At 42.3% G+C, this 27,733-nt stretch overlaps 1 protein-coding gene across 2 annotated transcripts; it reads right to left on the bottom strand.

Moving 5' to 3' along the window:
* Positions 1-52: 52 nt before the first annotated feature.
* On the bottom strand, positions 53-27,576 carry mdfi (MyoD family inhibitor). 2 transcript variants are annotated; one of them, XM_035153277.2, is made up of 5 exons: positions 27,138-27,576; positions 25,273-25,474; positions 15,838-15,975; positions 5,380-5,736; positions 53-4,266 (listed from the first exon to the last, which is right to left on the bottom strand). In XM_035153277.2, the coding sequence occupies exons 2-5, from the start codon at positions 25,421-25,423 to the stop codon at positions 4,013-4,015; spliced, it is 900 nt and encodes a 299-aa protein (XP_035009168.1). In that variant the 5' UTR covers positions 25,424-25,474; positions 27,138-27,576; the 3' UTR covers positions 53-4,012. The 2 variants fall into 2 exon arrangements, with proteins under 2 accessions (XP_035009168.1, XP_035009169.1); XM_035153278.2 differs by lacking the exon at positions 27,138-27,576 and adding an exon at positions 26,927-27,032.
* Positions 27,577-27,733: the final 157 nt, after the last annotated feature.

The following is a 27,733-nucleotide window of genomic DNA, read 5'->3' as shown; positions in this document are numbered from 1 at the left end:
TGTAATAAGCTTGGTGCCTGTGTCAAAATAAAGAAAGATGATACATGTAGCCTGGAGTTCACATTGTTTATTCAGTATTAAACAAAGAGATTTTAATGTGACTTCCAGGGCTGTAATTCAAATTAACATTACATCGGGGTAGTGTAAACAAAATGACATTATAGTGGACTACAGTCTAGTAACAATTCAGCTGGGCTATAACTTTCAGATTACTGGTAGAGGTGGCCAGCCCTTTAAAATCCATATCCAAGGTTCATCTGTTAGTAAGATAAAAAACAACAACCTATAAAGTCAATGGTTAGAAGCTTCGGTGGTCAAGGTAATTCTAAGAAAAATACTGATAATACTGAGAATGGAAATCACTGAAAGTAAACCTGTGTTTTCTTCCAGTTTTATGGATATAGCTTGACTGAATACAGGGGACGTATCTTGAAATGAGATGATGACCTGTGTGGTACAAACACAACATAAAATTCAAATCTGTACATCAAACATAGAATGATCTAAGTGCAAGACCAGTGTTCGTCTGGTGAAGGCGTCGTCCATCTCCAGACCAACCAATCTGTGTTTTTATACCTCCTGACTGCCATGGTTTTCTCTTCTCAGTACAAATATAAAGAAATATTTAATGGCTTAGTTGTTAAAAAAATATTCCAACACCATTAAATAAAATTCAAATGAGAGGTTCACTGTTTTTCAAATCAGTCTGAAAATGCTGTTTCACATAATGTTGCATAGCACAAGTGATCTTTAGAATTGACAGAGTTAACAGTCTGCTGCAAATTCTCACTGCACCTCACAGTCTGAAAGATTTTTTACCCCTTAAAAAAAAGGTACTAGCTACTTTGGGAAAATAAAAACCTCACTGGACACGTTTAAATGATCTACTGATAAAAAGAGAGTTGCAAAGCCACTCTTTCCATTACAGGTAGGTTTTTTTTACTTAATTTTTCTAGCTACAGCAGTAATTTAAGCATAATAAGATCAACTCAGTATTATAGAAACCAAGATTTCAGACCTCAGATAATCCTGTCTTTGAGCTTCCTATTTATGAAAAGTGGATTTCTGAAGGTCTCAAAATTGCGCCTTTGGACTGAGTTTGAGTCCAGTGAGAAGCTGCAGCAAACTGAAACTTGAGCTGCAGAGCGAGGTTGTGGTTATGCACAGTCATAAATGATAGGAAACAACATGTCAATCGAGTTGGGTTAAAAACAGTGAAGCTATTGTTTTGGAAGTAAAAATGAGCCGGTGGGAATCATTATCATAATATGTATTTATATCTTCCTGCTTGTTTAACCAAGTAACTTGCACGATAGCAAAGTGAACTATTTTATTCGCTGTTCCATTGTCAACAGAGGAGAGCAGTCATTAGCTTGCGGTCTCTGTAGCAACAGAATGAACCTTAGACTGTGTATAAGGATGGACAACATGACAGCATTCCAAAAAATGAAGCCAAAACATCTTGATTGCCCCCTAGTGGCTGGCTGCAGCATCGGTCATAAACCCTGCCCCCTCCATGTTAACAGAAAAGGACATGGGCCAAACTAATTTTTTTCCAAAGACGGTTTCTGTCAATTTAGGCATAATTCTTAAACGTATGTTCATGTTTCTGATAACCTGCTAAATGTTTATATTGTTTTCATATGGTATTATTAAACATGGAGAGAAACGTCATGATTGACAGCGGAGACTGATTTGCCATTATTCAGGCGCATTTATCCGAAGAGCCAGCACGCCAGCACAAGATACCCACTCCCTTATCCGGGATATGCTGGCTTCACTTTTTTAAAGTGGTAGGAAGTGGAGATACATCGTCGATCTTTATTTCCAGTCTATGGTAAGGACATGTGCAAACTGCATTCCAATAGTATGTAACTGGTTTTATTATTTCTAATGTAATCAAAATGTTTAAAACAAACTACTGTTGTTTGGTTTCCAACTCAAATGGATTAACCTTTCCCAGATACTCACTATGCAGTCCTATTCTTCTTGTGACAAGGTTGGTCTGGTGACAGAAGACATGACCCTAGATCAAGCATCGTTATCAGAAAATCTTGTATCTCAAACAAAGTGACATTGTCATATTTTCTATAAACAACAGTATAATATCCAGTTCTCCCTTCATAAATCTTCTCTCTCTTCGGTAATGTATTGCATTGTTTTCCAGGGCTTTCCAGGATTTAACCTCAGTTGAGTTTAAACATGTCCCAAAATGTGAAACACATCCAATCTGATACAAACAGACACAAGGAGTCATATTATCTTCTCAATGCGTTCGCTGAATTCCCAAAACTTGCATATTCTGCTTCTGCGTTATCAGGTTAATTACAGCCATAGTGTATTATCATCAACAGTGTTAGATTTCAGCCCTTAAAATAGGGTTTAATCAACCGCAGCCATACTAGCACAGAATAAACCCTTCTATGTACAAGTAATTATAAGTCTAGAATCTAAGGTCCAGTAAGAGGAAAACTCTTTGGTATTTCCAAGCAAAAAAAAAAAGATTGCACAATCAGTATTTGATCAGAGAGGAGAGAGATTTGTATCAAGTCATTTTAAAATGCACAACAGATCTAGGTGACATCTCAAGAGGTATTGGGTTGGAGAAGGAATGTGTCTGAGCATATGAGAGTGCGGGCCTGTTATCAAAAGTGTACCATTCATACGACGAGCATATGGATCTAACTTAGCATAATGCTGTGAGATTTTTACTCAAGGAATTAAATTAGATGTTGAGCAACGTCTGCTTTCCAGAGAGCCGGGCAAAACCCGATAACACAGAAATGTGATTTTCACATTAGAGGAGAAATGCAAATATCTTAACTAAAATCTACAAAACAAGGATTAATAAAGATTTGGTAAAGCCGGAGGAATCGACTTGAAAATTCAGGCCTTCAGCTAAGCCAAGGCCATTTGTTCACATAGCAAGAATGACAAAGGAAAATCAAATGTATTTTTAAAAAATGAGATGATGCCTTCCAATTCCATTCCTTTACCAGTTCTGACCCATCAGAATAGGAGGAATTCACTGAAGTTAAAACCTCTCAGAATAAAAAGGTGAAAGTAAACAAGATGTGAGACATTAAACGAGGAGAGACTTTTGATTAAGAACTCTCTCCCTTCACATGTTAGAGCAGAGAATACGTCCACTGCGGATGCTAGCAACCAACAATCACGGGACCCATCTCCAGGCGGATGCATGACACTCTCATGATTCTTCTCTATAAAAAAAAAAGTACTTTAAGTGAGATGCATATTAACGAAAATATCTGTCTGTAATATTGCCACAAGCCACCGTTAATGTTTTCTCAATTTTGTACATTGCAACACTGATGAAAACAGCGGCGAATCCCACATCTGCCGCTTGGTCCGTGTGTTGCAAAATCCACTGTAAGCAATCAAAGTGAGGGACTTTAACCTTGCCAAGGACAGGAGGACACACTGCATTACTACTGAGATCTGAGCGGCCATTTTCCCATTACGCTGCTGCTCTTATCTATAGAAACATTAAAATCCAGTTAAATGGAGCCATTTTCTCATTTGCATTTGAAGGTCATTTTTCATGCTTAGAGAACTCTAGTCATTCAGATGGCACAAGGGGCTCCACTGTAATAATAGCTTGTTCAGTGAGGGTCCAGAGGCTGCACAGCCTGGCAACCTCACATGGACCACAGCTGGAACTCACTCTGCACATACACCCAGCTGTGCCGAAATGGACGAACCACAAAAGACAAAACGGGGGGAAGCTACCATCCCATCGTTTGATCAATAAAGGAAGGAAGAGTTCACAAGTGACTGCTGTCAGCATTTTACTTGGCAAACCCTGTAAAAAGTATTGGATGTATTGTGGAGCCAACTAGACCAGCCAATAGTGTGAGCCACAGATCCCAGGCAACAATGGTGTGGGTGGGTGTAAAGCTTCTCAGCTTTGGGGCCAGGTCGAAACTGTTCCTGGGCTTGTGGGAGTGGAAAGCAAGCATCTACTTTGCCCCCTGCGGTGGCGGCGGGGTCCTCAGGAGGAGAAGCAAAGGCTGCAGCACTCCATACAGATCTCCAGGCAGTCTGCAGACTCACAGCAGGCGTCAATGATGCCACAGTCCATGTCACAGGGCAGGTCGCAGTCGCCACACTCCTCTGACGCGCAACAGCAGCAGAAACACGAGTCGTCGCCGGCACAGGAGCCGCAGGTGGCACAGTCCAGCACGATGTTGCACAGAGTTAGGAACTCACAGAAGAGGCAGGCCAGGATGCAGTGAACACAGCAGTCTGGAGGGGGGAGGGGGGGGGCACACAGAAACACATAACTGAGCAAAATTTTAAGAATCACAGAATATAACAGTCAGTGTGTTTAGTCAGAAATCATGGGACAAGATACCCAATGTGCCAGGGAAGTTTTCATCTGCGTTTGTTTGTAAATTAGCAGGATTACGCAAAAACTACTCGACCCATTTCCATGACACTTTGTGGAGGAGTGGGACAAACCCCAAGGGAGATCCCATTAGGTTTTGGTCTGGATCCAGATCAGGGGGTGGATTCGGGAATATATTTTCACTTTCTGTAACATTGTGTGTTGAAAATCATTTTGTTTTCAACTGATTAGTATGATTTATGGATCTTGGTGAAAGAAATCCGACATGTTTAAGGGTCTGAGACTTATGAGCAATTTGGTGCAGATCCAATAGGAATCTGGATCTAGTGAGTTTAAATGTGGTTTCATCAGGGGCCTGGGTGGAGGTATGAACTCTACTGAGTGCCATTCTATTTGATTCCAATTCTAAATTTAAACGAGAAAACATTTTTCTTCAGTGTCAGGCCAAAGAGGACAGCCATTAGCACACTGACGTATTTGCTTTTAATTTTAACTCACTGCTTAACCACAAAACCTTTTCCCTCTTCTTTTTTTGTAGTGCTTTTGCAATAACTAAAAATATTATTTTGTCACCATTTAATAGTTTCCTTCAGTTGACATTGACATTGAATTCAAGCGTGCTGTTTCTATCCTGCTTTCTTGTAAAGACACAAAAGTTGACACAAAGCTGGTAGACAGCACAGGGCTGCTCATCACGACTGACTGAAGGAATGTTAATAAGTGAAATTGTTTTCAAGCCTGATTCATTTCCATTTATTAACATTGTCATTCAGTCTTTTAACTTCAAAGAAATAATAATGTGACATTTATTGTGACCATTTTATATATTGAGTGACATAAACATTTTCCTTTATATAAAATGTTTGTCCATATCACCCAGCTCTATTTTGGGGTCAGAGAAAATGTGCCAGAGGAGAGTAGATCTTCTTCTCTGATTCAACAAGTAGAGAAACTAAATGCTATTCATCCTTCCCACTCCTCCTGCCCCTCTGTCAGTGTGTGTATCTCACCATCCTGTCCCTCTGTGGGAATCTGGGAGCTGGTGCTCTTGGAGCTGCTCTTGCTCCTCTTGCTGCTCTGGGAGGTGATGGACGGGTTGGACCGCAATTTCTTGGTGTGTTTGGGTCCCGCTGAAGAGGAGGAGGAGGTGGATGAGCCGCCTTTTGGGAGCGAGCCCAGCTTAGGATGCACATGAGGGCTCCTGACCCCGTTGGACTGGAGGCCGTGCGTGTGCGTGTGATGCGGACAGTGCGTGTGAGGGGAGTGGGGGTGTGAGTGCTGCTTGGTCCCGTTTCGTAGATGGCTGCTGGGCTGCGTCCGACATGGCTGGGTGTGCTGGATGGGCGTGGATCTGGCTGCTGGTTGAGCTGGGGAGGGACAAAATGAGGTTCATTTATTACAGGCTGAAGACAATTTACAGAATATATTTCACTTGAGTTCAGATCAGTGGTGTTGATGTTGGGAGTTCCTCTTATTGAACTTGAATGAAACTAAATAGCCTCCACCACTAACATAATATTTATTGTAGTATCTTGTTACTATTTTCTTCCTGTTTGTTTATCCCGTTTGTTTATCCCAAACAATTTAAAAACCTTACGACACAAACACAGAAAAGAACTAAGTAATCTGAGCAACTAGGACCAGTCAATATCTGTTTTTACTTGATAAATGACTAACATGAATAGGGTTGGGGTTGTTTTCTGTTTATTTAACTGACTAGTGCAGTGCTCCTTGTTAAAATGTCTGTTTGGAATGCATGGGCTGTGTACTTGGCCTGTGGAAATGCTGGTTGCAGTTTTCTTTCTGAAACTATAAATGTGACCTGCAGTAATTGAACCATGGCAAGTAAAGACCTGCTGCAGGACTCGGTCCACAGAACCCTGAGCTGCAACTCCACTGCAGCACAAAGAGCTGTTCACCTGTTTGTTCAACGTTCAGTGAAGATTGACTCATTACACAGAACCTCAAGCTGGAAAATCTGTTTTTGTTTTCATGAACTATTGTCACAAACACCCTGTTGTCATCAACACCACGTAGGGTGACGAGTCCCAGCCGCCGCTGGTCGCCTGTTTATTCAAAGTGTATTAATGTTGAACTTCTCTTGTGTCTTGGGCTCTTAACATTACACAATCAAAGTGTTAAGGTGATTAGATTAATCTTGAGATATGTGAGCCACATACAGACAAACAGAGAGTTCTTAAATCATGAAATAGACTTTTTCATCATTGCTAGTCGTAGTGCTTTCTCAGTTGAACACGGTATAAGTTATGTTCCTTGTAAAGAGGGCCCACTTGGGGAGTAGAGTGTATTTGTAAACACGCTGTTTGTGGGCAGTGACAGTAATTGTATATTTTCCTTTGTAGCTCTTGAGAAGATTTCGAAGGTTTAAGAGGCTCTCAGGTCGAGCTTGAAACTGATTTCTAACAAACAACCTGGGGTGTGGCGTTCGAAAAGACAAAGAAACTGACCAGGCTGGGAGGATCTAACAACAGACACTACCGAATTGCACTGAGGAAACGATCCACTGTTTATGGAACTTGATCCGTACTAAGGGTAATTCACAGTCAGGATATCTCACAGACAGAGAAAGAGATATGATGTTTTAAAACATTAATATCAACTGGATTTAAATATTCGTATTGTATGTGCGAACAGGCTCACCAACCTGTGTGCATTATGCATCTGAGCAGTGTGTAGCCCTAAGACACACGGGAGGCCTCCCTCCGTGTGTGTGCATACTTGTGCTGAAGCAGCTTCATGGAGAGGGAGGCCCTGGGAAATTGAGTCCAATTACAAAGCCCACCCTACAGGCAATAGCTCATGGGAAGAGCTATGTATTTACAGAGCTGACCCCTGATCCGACTTGTCTAGACTCTTACACAACTAGAAAGAGACAGTAGGGGGGAAAAAGACGGGATAAATGAAGCGTGTGAGGCACGAAGAGTTTTGTCTCTTGGAAAACTCATCATTAGAACCTGATTTTTTGTAACAATGCACTTCTGATACTATATACAACATACAGAGTCTACAAACACAAAAACTTGCACAGTTTTTAGTCTTGGCTCTCTATACCACTTTGTGTATTTTACCTCCAAGTGATATCAAGTGCTAACTATTCTGCAAGAGAGGAGGAGACTGAAAAACACACCTTCACTGCCAAAGCAAACACATGCTCCGAGAAGAAGAATAAAATGGAAGCCGGGGTTTTATATATCATGGTAGTATTTAATGCCATCCTATTGAGGCCCTTAATATTTTCTTGACCTTTAAGCATATGGTGCGGAGATGTGTGGTGGGACTGAACAGAGCACAACAGAAAACCACAGAGAATCAAAGCAGAAACTCACACACACACACACACACACACACACACACACACACACACACACACACACACACACACACACACACACACACACACACACACACACACACACACACACACACACACACACACACACACACACACACACACACGCATACCTGCACATTAAAACACACACACGCAGAGTGTGGTCCTGCAGCTCCAGCTATGAAAGACGACTGGCAATAAAAGCCGCTCGTTCGATAACCGTTCGGAGACAGATAACCCAACCCAGTTTGTTTTGATTGGCCGACGGCTGAGGTCTCACAACCAATCCAGTGTTATTAAAACTTCTTTCATTCAGCGTTTTCTAACTTTGCTCCAGATGTTTGGCAGGCTGCACGGCCAGTGTTAGTGTGTGTGTGTGTGTGTGTATTTGTGCATGAGTGTGTAGGTGTGCATGCATGTGCAGGACGTAGTGAGAAGGAGCCATACTTTCTACTCTTTTAACTATGTCAAAAGTCAATACCTGCTGCTATCCAGTGTTTTGTCTCTTTCTCTTCCTCTTTTCCTCCCTTTCCATATCCTCCCTTACTGTGTCCTCCCTTTCTGTCTCTTTCTTGTCTCTCCCTTTTAGCCTTTGCACGACAGTGTATTTTAGCACCCTGAGTGGGCCAGGATGTAGGTCAGTAGAGAAGAAGGGGATTAGAGGGGAGGGATGCTGTGCACAGTTCACTATTCCTTCTACTTTTGTATTGTCCTACAGGGGATTGAGAAATGCATACTTTGTGTCTGTGTAATGTGTGAGAGTGTGTGTGTGTGTGTGTGTGTGTGTGTGTGTGTGTGTGTGTGTGTGTGTGTGTGTGTGTGTGTGTGTGTGTGTGGTGTGTGTGGTACATATAGTACATAGGCAGATTTGGCAGGCAGACAAACAGAAAGAGAGAGCGAGAGAGACGGGCAGTCAGGACTGTCTCCAAACAGAGCTTGAGGTTAGGCCCACTCACACGCACAAATATATGCAAGCAAGAACACGTGCAGACACACACTCGTGCACACGCAGAAAAAATACAAGGTCCCTTTGTCTGAGATGAAGAAAAGTCAGGGAGAAAAATGGAGTGAGAAAGAGCCAGAAGAACAAAGTTGAAGAAATGGGTTGCTGCTTGTGCAGTTTTGGACCAGGAGGATGCATGGGTGTGACTCATAAACACAATGATTCAGCAGTGGGAGCCAGTTAAAAATAACAGCAAATAAAGAGCCAAATGACTGTGGGATTATCATGATGAGACTGGGAAACCGCAGAGCGTGCACGTGTGGCGCTAACATTGTATAGGCCACTGGGGGTCCTGCGACCTCCCGTACAATGTGTGTATGTGCATCAGTTGAATATAGCAGCACACCCCAACCCCTCCACTCACACACCCTCCACCTCTTCCTCCTCTCCTGGCATCTCTCTGCTACCCTGTACTTACACACCTCCCTCCCAGACCAGAGAACTGCTGTTCATCTCTCTCTCTCTACTTATCCTCCTGCTGGAATGAGTCACCAGAACGACTGAACAGTGTCTGTCTCTAATCCAGCTGCTTTATCCCACCGTCTCCTCTGGCGCAGTTTGTTTGTCTTTGTAGGTCAAAGTGTTGAAAGTGCTGAACTACAGACACGAGAGAGAAGGGCGTGAAATTTCAGCCAAATAGCGCTGCCATCAGACAAAATGTGTTTGTGTTTTATTACATCTGAAACAACACAGAGAGAAAAGATGTAGAGATGGAGGGATGATATATGCACCCACACCCACATCTGCCTCCAGATGCAGAAATGTGCATAAACGCTTTAGTGCATTATCAGCGCAACAGAACAGAAGCAAAGTATCTATTTTCTGCAAACTATGAATATTGAATAAAACTGTGAACGCAAACTGTACATTTTGCTTATGGTGTTAATATACAACAATTACGACAACATTTACTTGTTTGTATATAAAGATGAAAGAAAAGAATGACGGGAGCTTGATCACAGCATAGTTCAGTTTCACAACATTTGTGCTACATCTCAAAATCTTTTCTGAAAACACTTCTGAAGCATCTATAATTCAACCCAGATCTGCAGAAGCATCTCAACCACTGACTCCCTTCCTTCTGCTCTGCATAGTTCAGCTTGTTTTTTAACTGCGGCCCACACCTAAGTGTGAGCCACTAAAACTGTGAAATGGTAAAGTAATATATTGCTGGAGCAAACTGTATCTGAAACCGTTTTCTATGAGACTTTTGGCTGCTGTGCAGACCTCCAACACCAGAGTGTTAATGAGGTTTGTTTAGCTGCACCCACTCACTCACTGAAAAGGACTGCTGCTTCAAACAGGGGTGTTAGCCAAAACAAAAGTGTGACGCAGGGCTGGGCCAAAATTAAATGTTTGTTCTACTTTCAATGAAATAACAATTATTTTGAGTTTCAGCGCACATAAAAAGCAGTTTATTGTCTCCCATCATTCAATAAACTGCCCCTCCAGAGACACCTATCACAACTTTCAGTTATAAAAGTCCACTTAATTCTTTTTTATGAAAACATAAATGTTATTACCTGCACCAAGCAGAATTACACAAAATCTACAGGACGGATTACCATGGAACATGGGTGAAAGGATGTGGTGTGGTTTGGTGTGGATCCAGATAGGGGGCGGATCCAGGACTTTTTTTTCATTTGCTTTAAAACTGCAAGATGGGTGGTTTTCAACATTTTCGTCAATTCCTCTGAGAATAATTCATGGATCTGGATGAAAAAATCTGACACGTTTGGGGGACTGATATTTTTGAGTGTGCTCTAGTGGATTTAAATGTGGTTTATAAGGAGACTGTTGGGCATTGGTGGAGGTATTAGTTCTATGTGTTCATGCCCCTGGTATGTTGCTCACAGATGAAAAGGTGGGAGAATGAACTTCTGTTGCCTCCACTCCGACATGTTCTTTACTTTTGTACCTTACACCAAAAATCCTTACGCATTGTGTCTGTGAATTCAAAATCGTCTTTTTGTTTTTGTGGATGAAAGGGATCATTTTGATGAACTACTAGTGGGTGTGACTCACAGAACAGGCTTCACATCCCATCACAATTACTTCCTTCAGGCGACAGACATATTTAAAGGCGGCAAGAGACAGGTCTGATTTCATTGTCATTAATATTGTGGTTCAAGGACTCGGAGATTCAGTTGTCGGAACTTGTGTTTGGCCCTAAGGGTGTAGAACACTGCACTTCAACCAAAGTGGAGTGACTGAAGAACTGAAGTCTCAGTTAAGTATTTGAGGACATTTTTAATCAATCAATCAAAATAGCAAATGTATTGAGTATTGTTAGTTACATACAGTCTATGGAGCTGATGTGTTTGTGAGATACTAGTTTAAAGTATACATCTATACATCATCTACAACAGGTTTACCTCTGGATTATAGAATTACTCTGTAATGTCTGTGCAGTACTCTTATATTTCAGGTGAAAAATCTAATAATTATCCAAATATGGTATTGTTTCATTTCTTAATTTAGTCAAATGCTCAGCGATAGACAAACCAACCACAAATCACCTACAAATCACATTACCATTAAATTATTCATGTTCTCTTACCAGTATTTTCTTTTTTTTGCAAGTGACCTATACATGTTTCTGCCTGACAGTCAAAGTTTGAAGGTTTGTTATATCCCATAATAAAGGGTCTATTCAAACACTTAAATATCAATTGCTAACACAATCTTACATCAGATTAATAGCAATTATTAAGATCTTCTCAACCACCTGTAGAGTGCTTACATGCAATAGTAAAGCTGATCCCATCAGCGCTCTAAGATTTTAGACTGTTTGAGAGTTGAGTGATGTATTCGTGCCTGCACATGTTTGCAGCAGAGGCTTTTCTAAATCAGGGGAAAACACAGATGTGCACAGGTATTAATTTGTTGTATTTAGTTTTTTAAATTGCAGGGGACATTTATTTCTTTTTGAGTTTGCATGAAAACATGAAATACAACATGAGCTGATGCAAAAGAACAACAACTTTCCTTATACCCAAACGTTTTAGAAAGAAACTTCTAAGTTTCTTTATGTGGTTTTCTGGCATTCAGAAATACTGTTTATTCACTTCAGTCCAGCTTTTGGAAAAACACTTAATTCACTTTTCTTTGCAATATTTGACCTCAATTTCACCTCATTGTGCTGAGTAGATGAAATAAAGCAACACTGATCCTTAACCTGAGATATCAACCAACCACCTCATGACCCCTGACATGACACAGATGGCCTTTCAAACACTCTGCTCTGTGTTAACGTTATAGCAAATGTAGAGGGTGTGTATCTCTCTCCCAGAAGAGCAAGAGAAAGACCAAAGACTGAGTGAGAATGAAGGGGAGGAGCGAGGCAGAGCAACAGAGGGGGATAACACTTTCGGCACAGTGACTGTTCTCTAATTAAAGGCAATGTCACGGTCCTGTTAGATTTCCCACCAACAACACATTGCACACTCCTCCCCTTTGATGACAAGATAATAACAAACAGCTCCTCGCAGCGGTTCCCTGACACTTTCATGCCCTCGTTCCCACATGCCGAGCGGGGACGTGGACTATTTTGTGAATGTTGATCTCATTTAGTGAAAAGATATCTCAAACTAAAGAAAATTAAGAGAATAGAAATGTCATGAATGCTACTGTGATCCTGTCAGTGATGGATAACGGTTGGCATTGTTTCCTCATGAGTCCAGAATGAGTGTAAGCAGTTAAACATCTGGGAACGTGTGTATCCCGCTGTGACGGTGACGTCAGAGGAGGCAGTGTGGGCATGACATCACTGACAGAGAGTATGTGTGTGTGGGTCCTAACAGTCAGTCACATATGTTAACAGCTCCCTCTGCACATTGTTATCAGACAGCTTGTCATAGGCCCGAGGGCCAGACGCATACTGTGGCACTGATGTCAGAGCATACGGACTGAGCATGTTCCGGTATTCGCTTCTGTTTCCTCACGCTTTCACTCACAAACACTCGCACAGACAGATTTGCAGGTGTCACCGAGTCGTGACCTCACCGCAGACTTGAGTCACAGCTACTTAGTAACAAATCTTCATGCTCAGTATGAAGCCAGAGAAACAGGTGATGATTTATCGCTGGTAGACTGTATTCAAACTGCATCCAGGCTCTTACGAGGTGCTAAAGAGACGCACAGACCAACTCGCGCTGTCAAAAACAAAGTAGAGGCATCAGACGTCAAATGTATAACTATGCCGACACACTGGCGTACGCTGTGCTCACCTGAGAAAGGGATCAAGTTTAGAAGGTGTTTGGTTTGTGGTTCAAATCCCGTGAACACATGTGCGATTGTGTAAGTTGTGGAGGGAGGAAGCTATGGATGAAGGGAGGAGGCACATGAAGGCAAATGGGAAGCCGGTGCAGACTGGTGTGCATGACGGTACATTTTGTCCAAGCCTACTGTCGTTGCATAACCCTCGCTGCACAGCATATGGAGCCGCTGGGTCTCAAGGATTTTTATTGGGATGTAAAATAAGTAAGAGAGAAACAGGCAGTGAGAAAAACTCAAACCTCATCGTCAGTCCTCCAGCCTGAAATATATTTATATATATATACACATAAGACACAAACAGCAGACTGCACAGATAGAGGCAGAGACATAACAGACAATTCACACACCTACTCAGCTCAAAACCCGCTGCTTTCACCTACTTATCCGTTTCCTGAATGAACTGCTGTTTTCTTTCAGTTACCACAAACTAGCTATTATGATGGAGCAGGTCTGTGTGTTTGTGCATGTCACCCATGGCTGGCCCTGGATTCCAGGAAAAACCCTTGTTGTTTTTCAAACACATGCTCAAATGTCAGCTCGCTCAACCTTCTTCTCACCCCTCAAGTTCAGTTCCTTCCCTGACGTATCACTCATTCACTCATACACCATCCCTCCGTCTCTCTTCCACTCACAGGAAGGACAGATTTAGACCAATTTGGAGCATTTAAAGTTTTTACGGTGCTTTTAGGTTTGTGGCAAAGCATCGAGACAACGCAGCAGGAGTTTTGTGGGTGTTATTATTGTGGGGCTCGTTCTCCTAAGTGAAAACAATGACACAGTAGAGCTAAATTTAAATATTAGGTAGAGATTCTACTTATTTCAAACCTGGGTAAAAGCAACACAAATATACGTGGTGGAGTAATGACACAGTACTTGTGTAACCTCTGGCTTTGACACAGCAGGCTGGAGCGATTGCACATCCAGGAGAGTGAAACAGTCTCTCTCTCTGTCTGACACATAACCACTAGGCTGGTGATATAAGGGAAGGGAAAAGGGTGGTGGCGGTTGGTGACATAACTCTTGATTGAGAAATTTAAGCTTGTGATGCTCCTCACCAGTAAACTGAGGAGTGGTGGTACACCCAGTAGGAAGTGTTTCAGTCTTGAAAAGCTTGGTGTTAAAAAAACACACACAATATGAGACAATGGCCAACCAGCAGCAGTGAGATCCATTGTTAGGGTGGGTGGTCAGAAAGTAGTTTCCCAGATGGAATAGGTTCTGACATCAAACGGTAAACGGGTGGAAGCAGACATTCTGCATGGGTTCTGTTACAGAGTTAAGAAAATCGAATCCAACTTTAACGTAACATGTGACATTTCAGCCACTAGGTGTCTCTCAATCAGGAAAACAACAAAGTTTGATGACATCTTGAGCCAACCACCATTGCATCACCACCATTGCCAATAAAAATCGATGTGACGCTACTCAGACGGAAATCACATTCACTAATGATGTAATGTGTAAACATTTTATTCATATTCCGCAGCAGATGTCGTTGAATGACGTCCGGACCACAAGATCTGAGTGAGCAGCGTGATGCCTGCGCTGCGGCTGCCAGTCGCAAGCATCTGTTGTCCACACAGGGAGTGTGTCAGCTGCTGGTTCTGGTATGATCACTGCATTTTCTTAGATAAAAGTATGGCTATATACGCAACTAAATGCCAGGATACTACAGTATGAAGCTGTGCATCCCCAATAATAATAACAACTTTTACTTTTAAACAAGTAGAGAAAGTGTTGCTAACATTTTTTGTTTTGACATATTCAACAGATAGACATTGAAACTGCGGTGAAAGATAATTTTAACTGTCTATTTTGCTGTGAACCATGGAAGGCATGTGGAGAAAATGTCCTAAAAGCCAAAGACTGTTGAGGGTTAAACATGACAAGCTTATGTGAGGCCAGTTGAGTGGCTGGGACAGGAAGAGGGGGACGTTCAGTAGAAACAGTTATGATGATACATAATATGTGCATGGCTCTACTGATGGGAGCTGCAGTTTTTTTAATGATAAAAACTATAAAGGTTATCGTTGGTTGTGTTTTTAATTCAATTAACAATTTAGTTTTATTTTTCTAGTTTTACAAAATGAACAGATCTTCAGTTCTTTTGAATATTATTAAGAAACCACATATTAGACCGGTGAAAGAAACAAGCCACCAGCTGGCCTAAAGCGGACATCGGGACTTGAGCTCTCTAGTCATTGTTTAGTTGATTGATATACTTTTTTATTTATTTATTTTTTGGCGAGTGGGCGGGGTTGCATTTTTATTCTGCACATGCTGAGATGTCCAGTGAACCTTAACTATCCAAAGGAGATTGATCAATGGAAGCAAACTCCACAGAGCCAAGTATACCCACCTAGCAGAGTCATGGGGATCGTCAAACATTCAACTCTCAAGTACAGACAGTAAAGCTGGTGGCAGACAGACGGACAGAGAAGCAGAATAGAGGTGGAGAAGAGGAGGAGAGATGTTTCATTCCAGGTATGGTGATGTCGGCGCAGACTCGCTTGTGCTCAGAAATCAGAGATTTAACCTACTTTGCTGAAACTGTAGATATTTCTGTCCTTGTGTACAATCACCTGACCCATTTCTTCAGGGTGTGCAAATGTATTTGTTGAAGGTCAGGACAATGTGACTCATCAGACCAGTGATCGGTAATGGAAATAAAACTCTCACCCGCTTTCTGCATGTGTGTTGACCTGTGTGTGTGTGTGTGTGTGTGTGTGTGTGTGTGTGTGTGTGTGTGTGTGTGTGTGTGTGTGTGTGTGTGTGTGTGTGTGTGTGTGTGTGTGTGTGTGTGTGTGAGAGAGAGAGGGAGGGCTATTTACTCACATGTGATACTCTTTCTGGGCGTCGTAAGCTCCGAGTGTGAGAGGCTGCTGTTACAATTGTCTCCATCATTGCCTAGCAACCGTTCTGGGGTGCCATTTAACCTCAATATGAGGGGCTCAGTATAAATGTGGGCCACATCTGTAAAACAAACACAAGCACGTCATGGTTAATTAGCATAAGAACAGTTGTGTGTGAAAGCACAACGATTTATATTAATGCAAACTTTATTTTGAAAGGCACTCGGGCTCCCAGTTTTCTTTCTTATTATCAGGCATCGGCAGCAAGCTGGTTTCCCACTCACAGTAAACTCTGCTATTCCCATGTCATTTCCCATCCACCACCACTTAATTCATTTAAATAGAGTAGTTCTGCTGACTTCAACAAAGCAGAAGATTTTGTCTGTATGCGTTGGTGTGTGCTCTGTCCTGAACTCGCATCTGGAAGCAGTTAAACCCAACCCCTTGGGACTGTTTAGGGGTCCATGTGTATGCTTGTGAAACCTGCAAACGACGCGCATGTATGTGAATGTGCGTTTAAAATGAGAACCTACACATAATATGCATACAGTAAATACGTGTCTGGGTGTTTTATGTGTCCCTCTAATGAAGCTGTTTTTCACACACATGCATACATACACACATATACACACACAATACACAGAGGCCTTCAAAGCTGGGCAGGCCTGGGCCTCTGAGAGGTGCAGACTCATTCCTGGGCAAATAGGAGCCAGCTGGGTTTGATAAACACACACACACACACACACACACACACACACACACACACACACACACACACACACACACACACACACACACACACACACACACACACACACACACACACACAAACCACGTCCTGCGCATGGACTCAACACTTCCCGGCTATGTTTATTTACTCTATCTACTTGCGCTCACTTCTCTATCTGTCCTCTCTTTCCTGTCCCCTGCCTCTCACACTCGTCGTCTCCGGTTCACGTTGGCTCTTACAAATAAATCCCTTCAGATATTTGGCACAAGATGAATCCTCCCGCTTTTACAGCTAAACATATATAATGTCACTGCAAAGGTATCTGAGCTGTGGGAATCGAATGAATAAGTGAGCAGAGTGCATTGAGCAAACTGAAAGCTAAGAAGAAATTAACAACAAGAAGGATTTCAAGAGATGAGCCAAGTACAGTTAGTAGAATCTAGATATTTGCTCCTGATATTGTGTTTGTCCAAGTACAACTACTGTGCTGCTGCGTTGGTCTGAAATTTAAACATCTTGCTTTATTCATAGACACATGAGGAGAAGCAAACATGGTTCTTGTGGAGGTTCAGGCACAAACACAAACTCATTGGCACCACTAATGAAAGCTAATTATCGGTCAATGCTAAATCAAAATGATCTATTGTCTAAGAAAAAATTAACCGTTGCAGAAAATACTTTATATATTATAACTACTTGTCTGAGCAACTTGATTATCTAAGGTGGTCTAACCTTGATGAGAAGGATCATTGACTAGCTTTACATGGACAGCAATATTCCTACTATAAACCTCACACTGAATAAGACATTATTTAGATTATTTTAACATAAGTTGCTAATGGAACAAGCCATTGATATTCCTGTTACAGTAATACATGTTACAGAGCCCGATATGATGTTAAGCAGTTTTTAACTCACATAAATGTCGATGCCACAAAATGCTTTGAAAACTCCAACAGGATGTTATAGTGGGAGTATGACGTATACATCTCTTCACAATGCAACTGAGGTCAGACCATAATAATCAGATAAAAACATTACATATTGGAATATTGGTGTCCATGTTAACATAAATAATCAGTGTTGCTAGGATTTGTATTTGTTTATTGAGTGGGCTATTTGTGTTTGATTTTAGTGGCCTTACCAGAGTTTGTGCGTGTGTGTGTGTTTGCAGACATTTCTGTGTGTAGTAGGATTTCTGAGTGTGTTAAGCTTCAGTAGATGTAAACAGGACTTGAAGGGATGGGAAGTGCTTCCTGCTTCTCTGTTTTATTAGACTGTGGTATACAAAACCCACACGCACATACCTGCACATAAACACACACGCCATAAACACATATACTCCAGTGTTCACTTTCTATATCTAGCACCAGCTCTCTCTCTCTCTCTCTCTCTCTCTCTCTCTCTCTCTCTCTCTCTCTCTCTCTCTCTCTCTGTCTGTCTCACTCTCTACACACGCACACACAGACACAGACACACACTCCTGCATGTGGAAGCCATTTCTACAGCCCATGTTGTATCCATTAGTCTCAATCAGCCTGCTTCAGATATGAAAGCCACTCGTAAGAATTGTTGCCCTCAATCCTGCCAAATGTCTACTTTGGAGATATGTGTGTGTGTGTATTATAGACTACGTATGTCAGTGTACATGCCTGTCTATTATTATGTATTCACCCATCCATTCTTATTTGAGTTTCCTGTAACTGTTTTGGACAACACTCTTTGACAGGCTTTCAAAGCACATCCAAGTAAAAAGACTTAATAGGATGTATACTATAAATAACTTCATCCATACGCTAATGCAAATATCCATTCAGGCAGCTAAAATGTTGTCATGTATTTGTAATTATCCATTCAAATAATTTGTTTGTTATTCCTAAAATCGTGTGATTAATAATCAGATTACACATGATGATCACTCATTTGCTTCCATTGTTCTATGCAGCTGTTATCAATTCTATCAAAAAGACTGATCATAGAGATGTAATACTTCACCAAGTGCTGGTGGGCAACAGTTGACTCCAATGACTTCAGACATTTGGCAGCTTTTTGAATATACTGAGATCAGTTTATACAAAAAAAAGCCCTTTAGGTGGCATTTGCTGGTTATACTCATCCCTGTTGCTGTTTTGTTCTCGTACACTGGAAGTTGCATTTGGGGGCAATTATGTCATTATCAAAGCCACACTAAAGCCCAGCGTAGGCAAACTTCGGGAAAGGAAAGGACTGTGTAAAGTCCCCATGACTTCACAGCAACCATTTCAAGAAGAATCCATTACGTCAAAATCTGAGAAATAAAACTTTCTCGGAAAAGGTAAAGACATTATCACTGCTCTTGTTGGACAAATGGCACACATGCAGATATGAAACAAATACTTGCACTAAGTCTCTGAATATCATATGCATGTTCATACTGGAAAGGTGCTCAATAATCTGGTCAGCTGAACCCCTGCCCGCTGCAGCACAGTAGTCTGTTATGAATTCTCATTTAAACGTCTGCTACCAGTGGAGCACCATGGGTTAAAAGTAGGTCCTGCGAGTCAGTAAAAGCTCCCCCTCTGTAAACGTTCAAAACCACGATTGTTGGAGCTAAACACATCCCCACAAAACCCCTGGTGCATCCAAGCAGGCCTTCAACCAACTGTGCGTTGGCATCAGCATCAAACCGCCAAACCGCTCGACCTCAGAGCCATTTCTGAGATCTGAGAGAGATGAGCCTCTAATTCAAATCAGACCAGAGCAATCAAGAGCCGCTGAGGAGATCTGGCTGCTTGTTTACATGTGTGGGTGAGTGTGTGTATTGGGTTGTGCATGCTTGTCTGTGTCTGAGTGTGTGTTCATGTATGAGCGCGTTCTTGTGTGTGTGTAATTTAGTGCATGTACACGTGTCAGTGGGCCTAAAGGGGGCGATCCAGAGGAATTTTATTCTCCTAGTAAACAAACAACCATTAAAGCAAAAACATATGAATCGCATGGGGGAATGGTTAGCCCAAACAAACACACAACACACACACATGCACACAATCATCCACGTTATATGAGCAGACAAATCATGTGACACATCCTGAATCACCTAAAGGGGAGTGCAGCCTGCTGTTCCTCTGGGTATGGTGTCTGACTTTACCTGCTGCACTTCCTCAGGCATGTTTCTACACCTCTGCTAATGCTCCTTTAAAAGCACAGACTTCTAGTGTTTATAGGAAGTGTGTTCAGTGTGTACATCCCTTTGGCAAAGCCGTACAGTACATGGACAGTTTTCAATATTTTACAGGCTAAAAGCGTAATTGATTAGTTGTTATAACACTGATGATTAATACAAACCATCATTGCAGTTGCAGCTCTACTTGAAAGCACACTATTCAGACACACAATGGCTGCACATATTCACACCCTGCTGCCTTATCTCTAAAAACATAAAGATAAGCGCTGAGAGAGATTTGGAAAGAAGACACAATGAGATGAGGTGAGGAGCAGAATAATGTTCAGCAGAGCGCTTACTGGAGACTACGCTGTATAGTAGCTCCTCTGGCCAGCAGTAATGACTGGAACTGATTGAAACCACACATAAGCAGCACAGCGGGTCCAATCGGGACCAAGGATAATACAAAGTAAAGAGAACACAGCTACAGCGGTGGTGTGGTTTTTATCTGTGTCTCGCAACAAATGTACCCAAACGCACGAAGAAAAGGAAAGAAGAAGCAGTTGTTTAGCTGCAATCCAGCCAAATGTTAAAGCCACACACACACACACACACACACACACACACACACACACACACACACACACACACACACACACACACACACACACACACACACACACACACACACACACACACACACATACAGTACAGAGGGGCTTTGAGAGTGCAGTACTGGAATATGTCCAAAATTAGAGATTATAGCTGCTGAGAGAATGATGCAGTGTAAGCTCATTAAAGACAAAAACTGTCTGCTGTTGAACAGGCTTAAGGGGAATTTAATTGTGTTACTTTGTCTCTGAAATTCCTCTGTTCCATGGGAAAATACGTCTGCTTTGCTAACTGAGTGCTACACTGCTGCATCTAGCACATGTAGCCTGAGACGACCAGGCTCCTTAAACATGGACACGAACACACTGTGCACTGTACAACATGTGGTAATAAGGAGAAACAGCCATCAACAGTGGAGGATAAACAACAGTCAGTCAGATTCACATTCAGGAGGAGTGTGGCAGAATTTACACTGACATGAATAAACCCATCCAGCCCGCGATCTCGAGCTACACTGACAAATGTATACAGTGTTTGAAAACACACTGCAGCCGGCTGATATTATAAGCGGCTGGGATTGTGTACAGGAACATCTGTGCCGAGTATGGATTAGAGGTACCCAAGTCCTGATGGGACATACCACCGAAAGTGGTTGAGAACAACAGAGCTAAGGTCCTGTGGGACTTCAGATTCCAGATGAACAAGCACCTGCTGGCTAACCAACCGGACATAGTGGTGGTGGACAAAGAACGGAAGATGGAAGTAGTGATAGACATGGCAATCCCAGCAGAAAGTAACATCAGGAATAAGGAGCATGAGAAGATCGAGAAGCAACAGGGCCTGAAAGAACAGCCGGCACAAATGTAGAAAGTGAAATGCAATGTGATCCCTGTGGTAGTGGGAGCATTAGGGGCTTTGACCCTAAACTGGGAGAGTGGATCCAGGAGATCCCAGGTACAACATCTGAAGCCTCTGTCCAGAAGAGTGCAGTCTCCCAGGCCTCTGGTAGAGGACCCGAGCTTGAGGAAGACATACCAACCCATGCAGGGTGCGAGGGGGGGATTTATTTTAAATATATATATTATAATTTACAGGGTATGACTAGCCAATATATACCACTTCTATATTCTTTTCTATATATCTGTCAACAGTTGGTGATGTTGGGAATGGAGATTTGGTGAGAGGGGGAAAAAGAGCAGCGACAGCTGTAGCAACAGTTCTTTAAATGTTTGCGAGGTGGTAAAGGAAAAAAAAATGTATCACAGAATGCCTCAAACTGCTCCAAGTTTATTTCAATTCCTGTGAGAAACCAAAATAGACACAAGCCTTAACAAACCTCTGGCACGAAAAAGTGACAAGTAGGCAAATATCTGCATCTACGCTCAAGATAAGAGAGAGAGAGAGAGAGAGAGAGAGAGAGAGAGAGAGAGAGAGAGAGAGAGCAGAACCATTTGTTTCTAGTCTTTGTGCTATAAGCTAAATATCTCATATGAAGAAAACAGCTCTTTCACACATTAAGAACAGAACAGGAGGTTGCCTGCGTCAGATACCTTCTCACCTACTGGAAAGACTCCAAAGGAGAGCGTGCCGCAGGTAAGATATGACACAAAAAGTATGCATCTTAAATCTCAGTGTTTTGTTTTGAAGATTGAAGATTTTTGATGAGGATCACGCTAAACTAAACTAAATCATTGTATCTACAGAAAAATTCCAACACACCACTTTATTTTTGGGAGTAGGAAAACGACACGGACTGCCCTTTATTTTGTCAAACACGAAAAAAAAAACAGACATTTTGCTTGCAAAATTAAACATTAATTAGCTGCTGTTGTCTACATTGCTATATGTGGTTATCTCTCTGGCTGGAAAGCAACAGTCACAAACTACAACTTTTAACTCCTACATCTGCAACACATAATTGAAAAACTTAAAATGCCTATTACGAAAAACAATGAGACCATATCAAATTGTTATTTTGATAAAGAACCAAATTTTAGGTCAACATACAAAGATTGACAGAAAGAGAGATGAACGGAAACAAGAGAGAGGAAGAGAAAAGAATAGAGTGGGAGACAGATGATGGAGAGTCGAGCTAGCATGTGGTGTAAACGGCTCGTGTATAACCAGACAGCCTCAATGCATCTTAATGTCTGACTGAGAGCAACAGCAAGACAGGCACACATCTGTCAGGACACACACACACACACACACACACACACACACACACACACACACACACACACACACACACACACACACACACACACACACACACACACACACACACACACACACACACACACACACACACACAGACAGACACACTACCATTCAATGGCCTTGTAATGACTGAGGGGAGTGGAGGTGCTGTCAGAGGCCTCTGTGACACACACTCTATGAACAGCCTGGCAGAGCACACCATGAGCTGTGTAGGAACGAGCATGACGCATCAAAATAACAAATCTCTAATTTTGTTGATGAATGTGAAAAACTTTCATTTCCCTGCTCCTGGCAGCCAATACTACAGCACTATGCGACCTGAAAATGTGATTCATGGCACAGATATATCATTCCCTATTGGCTGATTTGGGTCAAATGAAGCAACCTACGATTAGGGTTGGGTACCGACTTGACCGGTGCCTCATTTTGGTGCCTGAGGGGTGCATTTAGAGAGTTGCCCTGCTTGCAGGCCACATAAACATCATTACATGTGCTGAGTCAACATTACAATTAACTCTGGTGGCAACACGCTCTCTGGCAGCACGCAACATTAGGCTACAGTTAGCAAGTAGTGTGGCTGTATTTCATGCAAAATGATTCCTACAAGTGGGACATGAAGCAAAGGTTTGGTGTAAAGGGAAGAACATGACAAACTTAGTGATGCACCTGCGAAGCATTTGAGAGCAGGGTGATGCTCCGTGTTTGACTGCTTGGCTCCGGTGGAGGGGAGACAATTAAAGATGAGTTTGGAGCCGAAGTGTTTTGCTATATTAAGCATTGAAACTGTTATTTCGTGTTAAATTATTGTCGATAGGTTAGGATTTCTGTACAGTGCGATTTTGCTATGTTGATTTGTTAAGAGTTTTGCACTTTTTTAGTTTTTTGGTTCTGTATAATTAGGTTAAGTATACTTTAAACTGTTAACAGTTAATACGTTTAATTTAGTATTGATGTAGCACTGGAATTGGAAAATGATACCCAACCCTACCAACAAATTGGCTAACTTGGTGAAATGATCAGAGTTGGTCTTAAACAGTAAGACACAAATGCATATTTGGTATGAGCTGAGCAGCTTTGAGTTAAACTAGAAAGAGAAAAAAAGCTGTTCTGATAAAAAACATCCATGCACAAACTCAGGTAGATCTATGTGCCTGTTGTGTTGTCTGAACGTCCTGCACTCTGTGGGCAGAGGGATAGATGGGGGGTGAAACAGAGCGCTGAAAGCAGGGCCTTGTTGCCCTCCTCTCCACTCTGACTCACCTACTTACCCTCAGCCTTCACACACACACACACACACACACACACACACACACACACACACACACACACACACACACACACACACACACACACACACACACACACACACACACACACAAACAACATGAGACCAGTCGACCACCAGACAAGCAGTCTAACTTTAGTGAGAGAAGCCACAGTTATACTTTGGGCGAGAGGAAAGCTCAGACTCAAAACTTCTGTTTATTAACTGTAAAACTCTTCACTGAGGTGTTATCAATAAATCTGATGCTGAACTTACAAACCATGATAAACCACAACTCAGCAGGGAAGATAGATGTACGTGTGTGGACTCTGTGTTTTTGATAAAGCTATCATAATAGATTGGGTCGAGACTTGCCTCTAAAAAACAAAATAAAAGAACTGCATCAACCATCGAAGGGTTTTGTGGCAGGTTCCCGTGGCAACAAGACACTTAAATCTCTGCACACTTCCTTAACAGGGTAACCACACCTAGCCTAATTACCCCATAGGACCTGCACTCTGATACTACAGCTGTATTTCTCACTGAAGCTTTAGGGAGCTTGAAGCATTTGGGCTGATCCTGGATGAGTCATTTAGGCACAGACAGTGCTGCCCAAAGTTGGTCCGCATACTCCTGTTCCCGCCCCCGATGTCAGTCAACCCTCACCATGACTAATCACACAAAGGAAAGGGTCATAGGTTCATTCCCAAATCCCCAAGAGTCCCATTGCAGCCTTAAAGCGTTCCACAGAGCTGAATTGGTCATCTTCCCTCTGATCCTCCAGGGAGGCGCGTCCCCCACGCAGGCCGATTTCCGATCACCTTAATAAATAACTGCTGTGTCTGTCAGCTAGAGGGTCTCCGACATTATGAATCATAACATAACATCTACTGGAAACAAGATGGATTTCTAGGATGTAGTAGTAGTCAAGATCACAGCCTCTGAGCTGAATATTTATGATTTCTAATCGGCATTTGCTGTTTTGGGCTGTTTTAAATTTTGCGTGAGCAGATCTCATAGCTCAGACAGACAGTAAAAGGCTTCTGCATACAGCTACACATTCACACACCTACTGGCCGATGTCTTACTATGATGAGCTTCATATGCAAGAAAGAACATAGACTTTTTCTTTCACTGCATTAATCCACTAGCTCCGACTTTTCACAACAAATGGCTTAATCTGTTAATAACTACTTTCTGTCTCTTTCTGAGCCAACCTCATTTATAGTACACACACATACACACACACATACACACACACACACAGAGCAGAAAAGGGGGTTTACTAGAACTTGGTGTTTGTGATTATAAACCTATTGAGGTCATGTTCAGACCCATCACACAACTGTTTGTAGATTCTCTTGTTCTTTCTCTTAAACACACAAACACAAGCAGCTACACACCAGAGTGAGACATATGTTTTTCTGCTGTTTCATGTAAACCTGTTTCTTACCTTCACTATGAAAGGGTTTTGGCTCTGGGCAGCTGTTCGCCCTCTCTGTGTTGGAGGCTGTGTGTGAATCTGGTTGCGGAGCTGGTCGAGCGGGGTCCCCATCATCAGGCGGCTCTGGGGAGATGGGGGGTGCGCTCCGCTCCTCATCCATGGACGTTGGCCTGGCTCTTATGGGAGGAGGTGGAGGGGCCAAGGAGTGAGCCTGGACCAGAGAGAGAGGGGAGATAGCCCAAAATATGTTTAGAAAAATGACAGCATGGGTCACGTGAAAGATTTCTAAAATCGAGCAACTTGCCAACAGGCTGTGCTTCGTGAGCAGAGGAGCAGTCAATCATGACTTGATCCAGCATGAATCCCTTTCAGCTATTTCAAAAATCACTAGAGGAAGAAGAGGGCGAGCATGCTGCTTGTAATGAAATCGTGTTAACACAACGGAAACATCAAATCATAACCTCCTTTTAATAATAGTGTTTGAACTCTTTTAACTGGTGTTTTGAAAATAATAACAGCAATGGCTGTATTTATTTATTTATTTATTTATTTATGTAACTTCTAAAAGATTCAAGATGCTTTAATGGAGCGAATAGAGATGAATGATTCAATCAACAGTAAAACATGAACTACAAAGACACAGTGTCAGTTATAAGGAGGAAAAAGTCAAACAATAATTCATTAAAACAACAACCAAAAGAATCAACTGATAAAACACAATAGTTCTGGAGCTAAGTGAAATCTGTTTTAAGAAGTTTAAGATCTCAGACTGGCTTACAAGAAAATACACATACGGTGCGTGAATTTGAATATCTTTGTTAAAGAGTGAAATTTACTCTTTGAAGCTCCTGCAACAGGCAGGCAGACTTTATATGTGTTAAATGAAAGATATATGTAATTTCACAACTTAAATATACATGTATATTTATATTATATAAATACAGAACATAATTCAAGTAGTAAGAGGACGATTATGATTTTATCAAATACAATAAAGAATGTGTAATAGTTATACCAATATTTACTTTTATATTTGGCACATGACTACTTACTAAACGGTTGCTAAGCGACAAATAAACGGGATAACTTTAAGTCTATTAACTCTCTACGTTTTATTACCTGTGGTGATACTTTAAATAGGTCTCGATCAGCCAATCAGAGCCGAGCACCAGGAAACGTTCTTTGACTCATTAAAAATAAGATAAGTTAAGTATATAGGGTCACGTGCCAACGTGCGGTTGGCGCGCGCCTACTGACTCGCAAAAGCAGCTCAGCTGGCCAGCTGTTTGCGCGCTCCCGTGGCTCGCTCCGCACTCCCTGCCACCCAAACAACCGACAGCCGAGGTTTTATACAAATGAAATAATAATAAATAAAGAGTGTCCGGGTTCAAGTTGCTCCAAACCTCCTCGGGCTCTAACAGCTGCAGTGAGTCTAGTTTTACACACTTTTGAAACGGTGAAAAGTTAGAAGAAGTTTCTGAGAAAGAGAGGACATCTCACCGCGCACTGAAAAAACTCTGCCAACAACTCTGAGCTTCAAAATACTTGTACTCGTGCCAATCTTTTAGAAACAGTACGGCCTTCCTCAGAAAAGAACCCAGCAGTGAGATGCTCAAACTCACTGAGAGTCGCTGTGATCCAATAACGGGCGGACTGTGTTTACCTTGACTGCAGGTCTGCGCCCTGCTCCCCCCCAACGAGTCCCTGCACGCACAGACTGAGCTGCAGCCCGAGCTGACTTCTGCTCGGCTGGGTTTCATACTGCACAATAACTCTCTCACACACACACACACACACACACACACACACACACACACACACACACACACACACACACACACACACACACACACTGGGGACAACAACGTCTTTACCTTCTCTCTGGCTGGGACAGTGAGCAGCCGATCTGGGACTAATTCATTCTCTGACCTCTCCACTCGGACTTTCTCGCCCTCGGACACCTTCCCCCTCCACTCGTGTCACTTCACGCGGGCACCAAAGCACTCCTCGGCTCATGTAGGTGTCCCAGATCCCCCCCCCAATTCAGTGCATTTTTCTCCAGCGGTGATAGTCTTTTCTCTCCGCCTCCAAAAAGTTTCTCTCTGCGGCTCGCCCCGTCCTCCAGCAGCAGACCAGATGTTGGGAAGGTGGTGTGTCAGCTCGCAGAAGAGAACTCTGTGTCTGCGCTGCAGCGTTGTGCTTCGTGTCTTCTCCAACAGCAGCACCTCCACAAACTTGTAGGAACTCTTAAAGTGAGCAGTGTTGGTCCTGTGCGCTCTCGCTCTCTCAGTGCTCTCACTCTACTCTCCTCACTCCCACTGCCTCAGACTCTGAGCTGCAGCTATTGGACAGGAAACTCCAGTCAGCAGTGATTGTGCTTCCTCCAGGCTACAAACCAACTGGGCTGAGCTATACTGTTATAGTATAAACCCATTAACCCGAACCAGACTCAGCATAAGCTATGGTCTTA

Source organism: Hippoglossus stenolepis, chromosome 3, assembly GCF_022539355.2.
Source record: "Hippoglossus stenolepis isolate QCI-W04-F060 chromosome 3, HSTE1.2, whole genome shotgun sequence".
Taxonomy (NCBI): domain Eukaryota; kingdom Metazoa; phylum Chordata; class Actinopteri; order Pleuronectiformes; family Pleuronectidae; genus Hippoglossus; species Hippoglossus stenolepis.
This window is presented reverse-complemented; position numbering and strand designations above follow the sequence as displayed.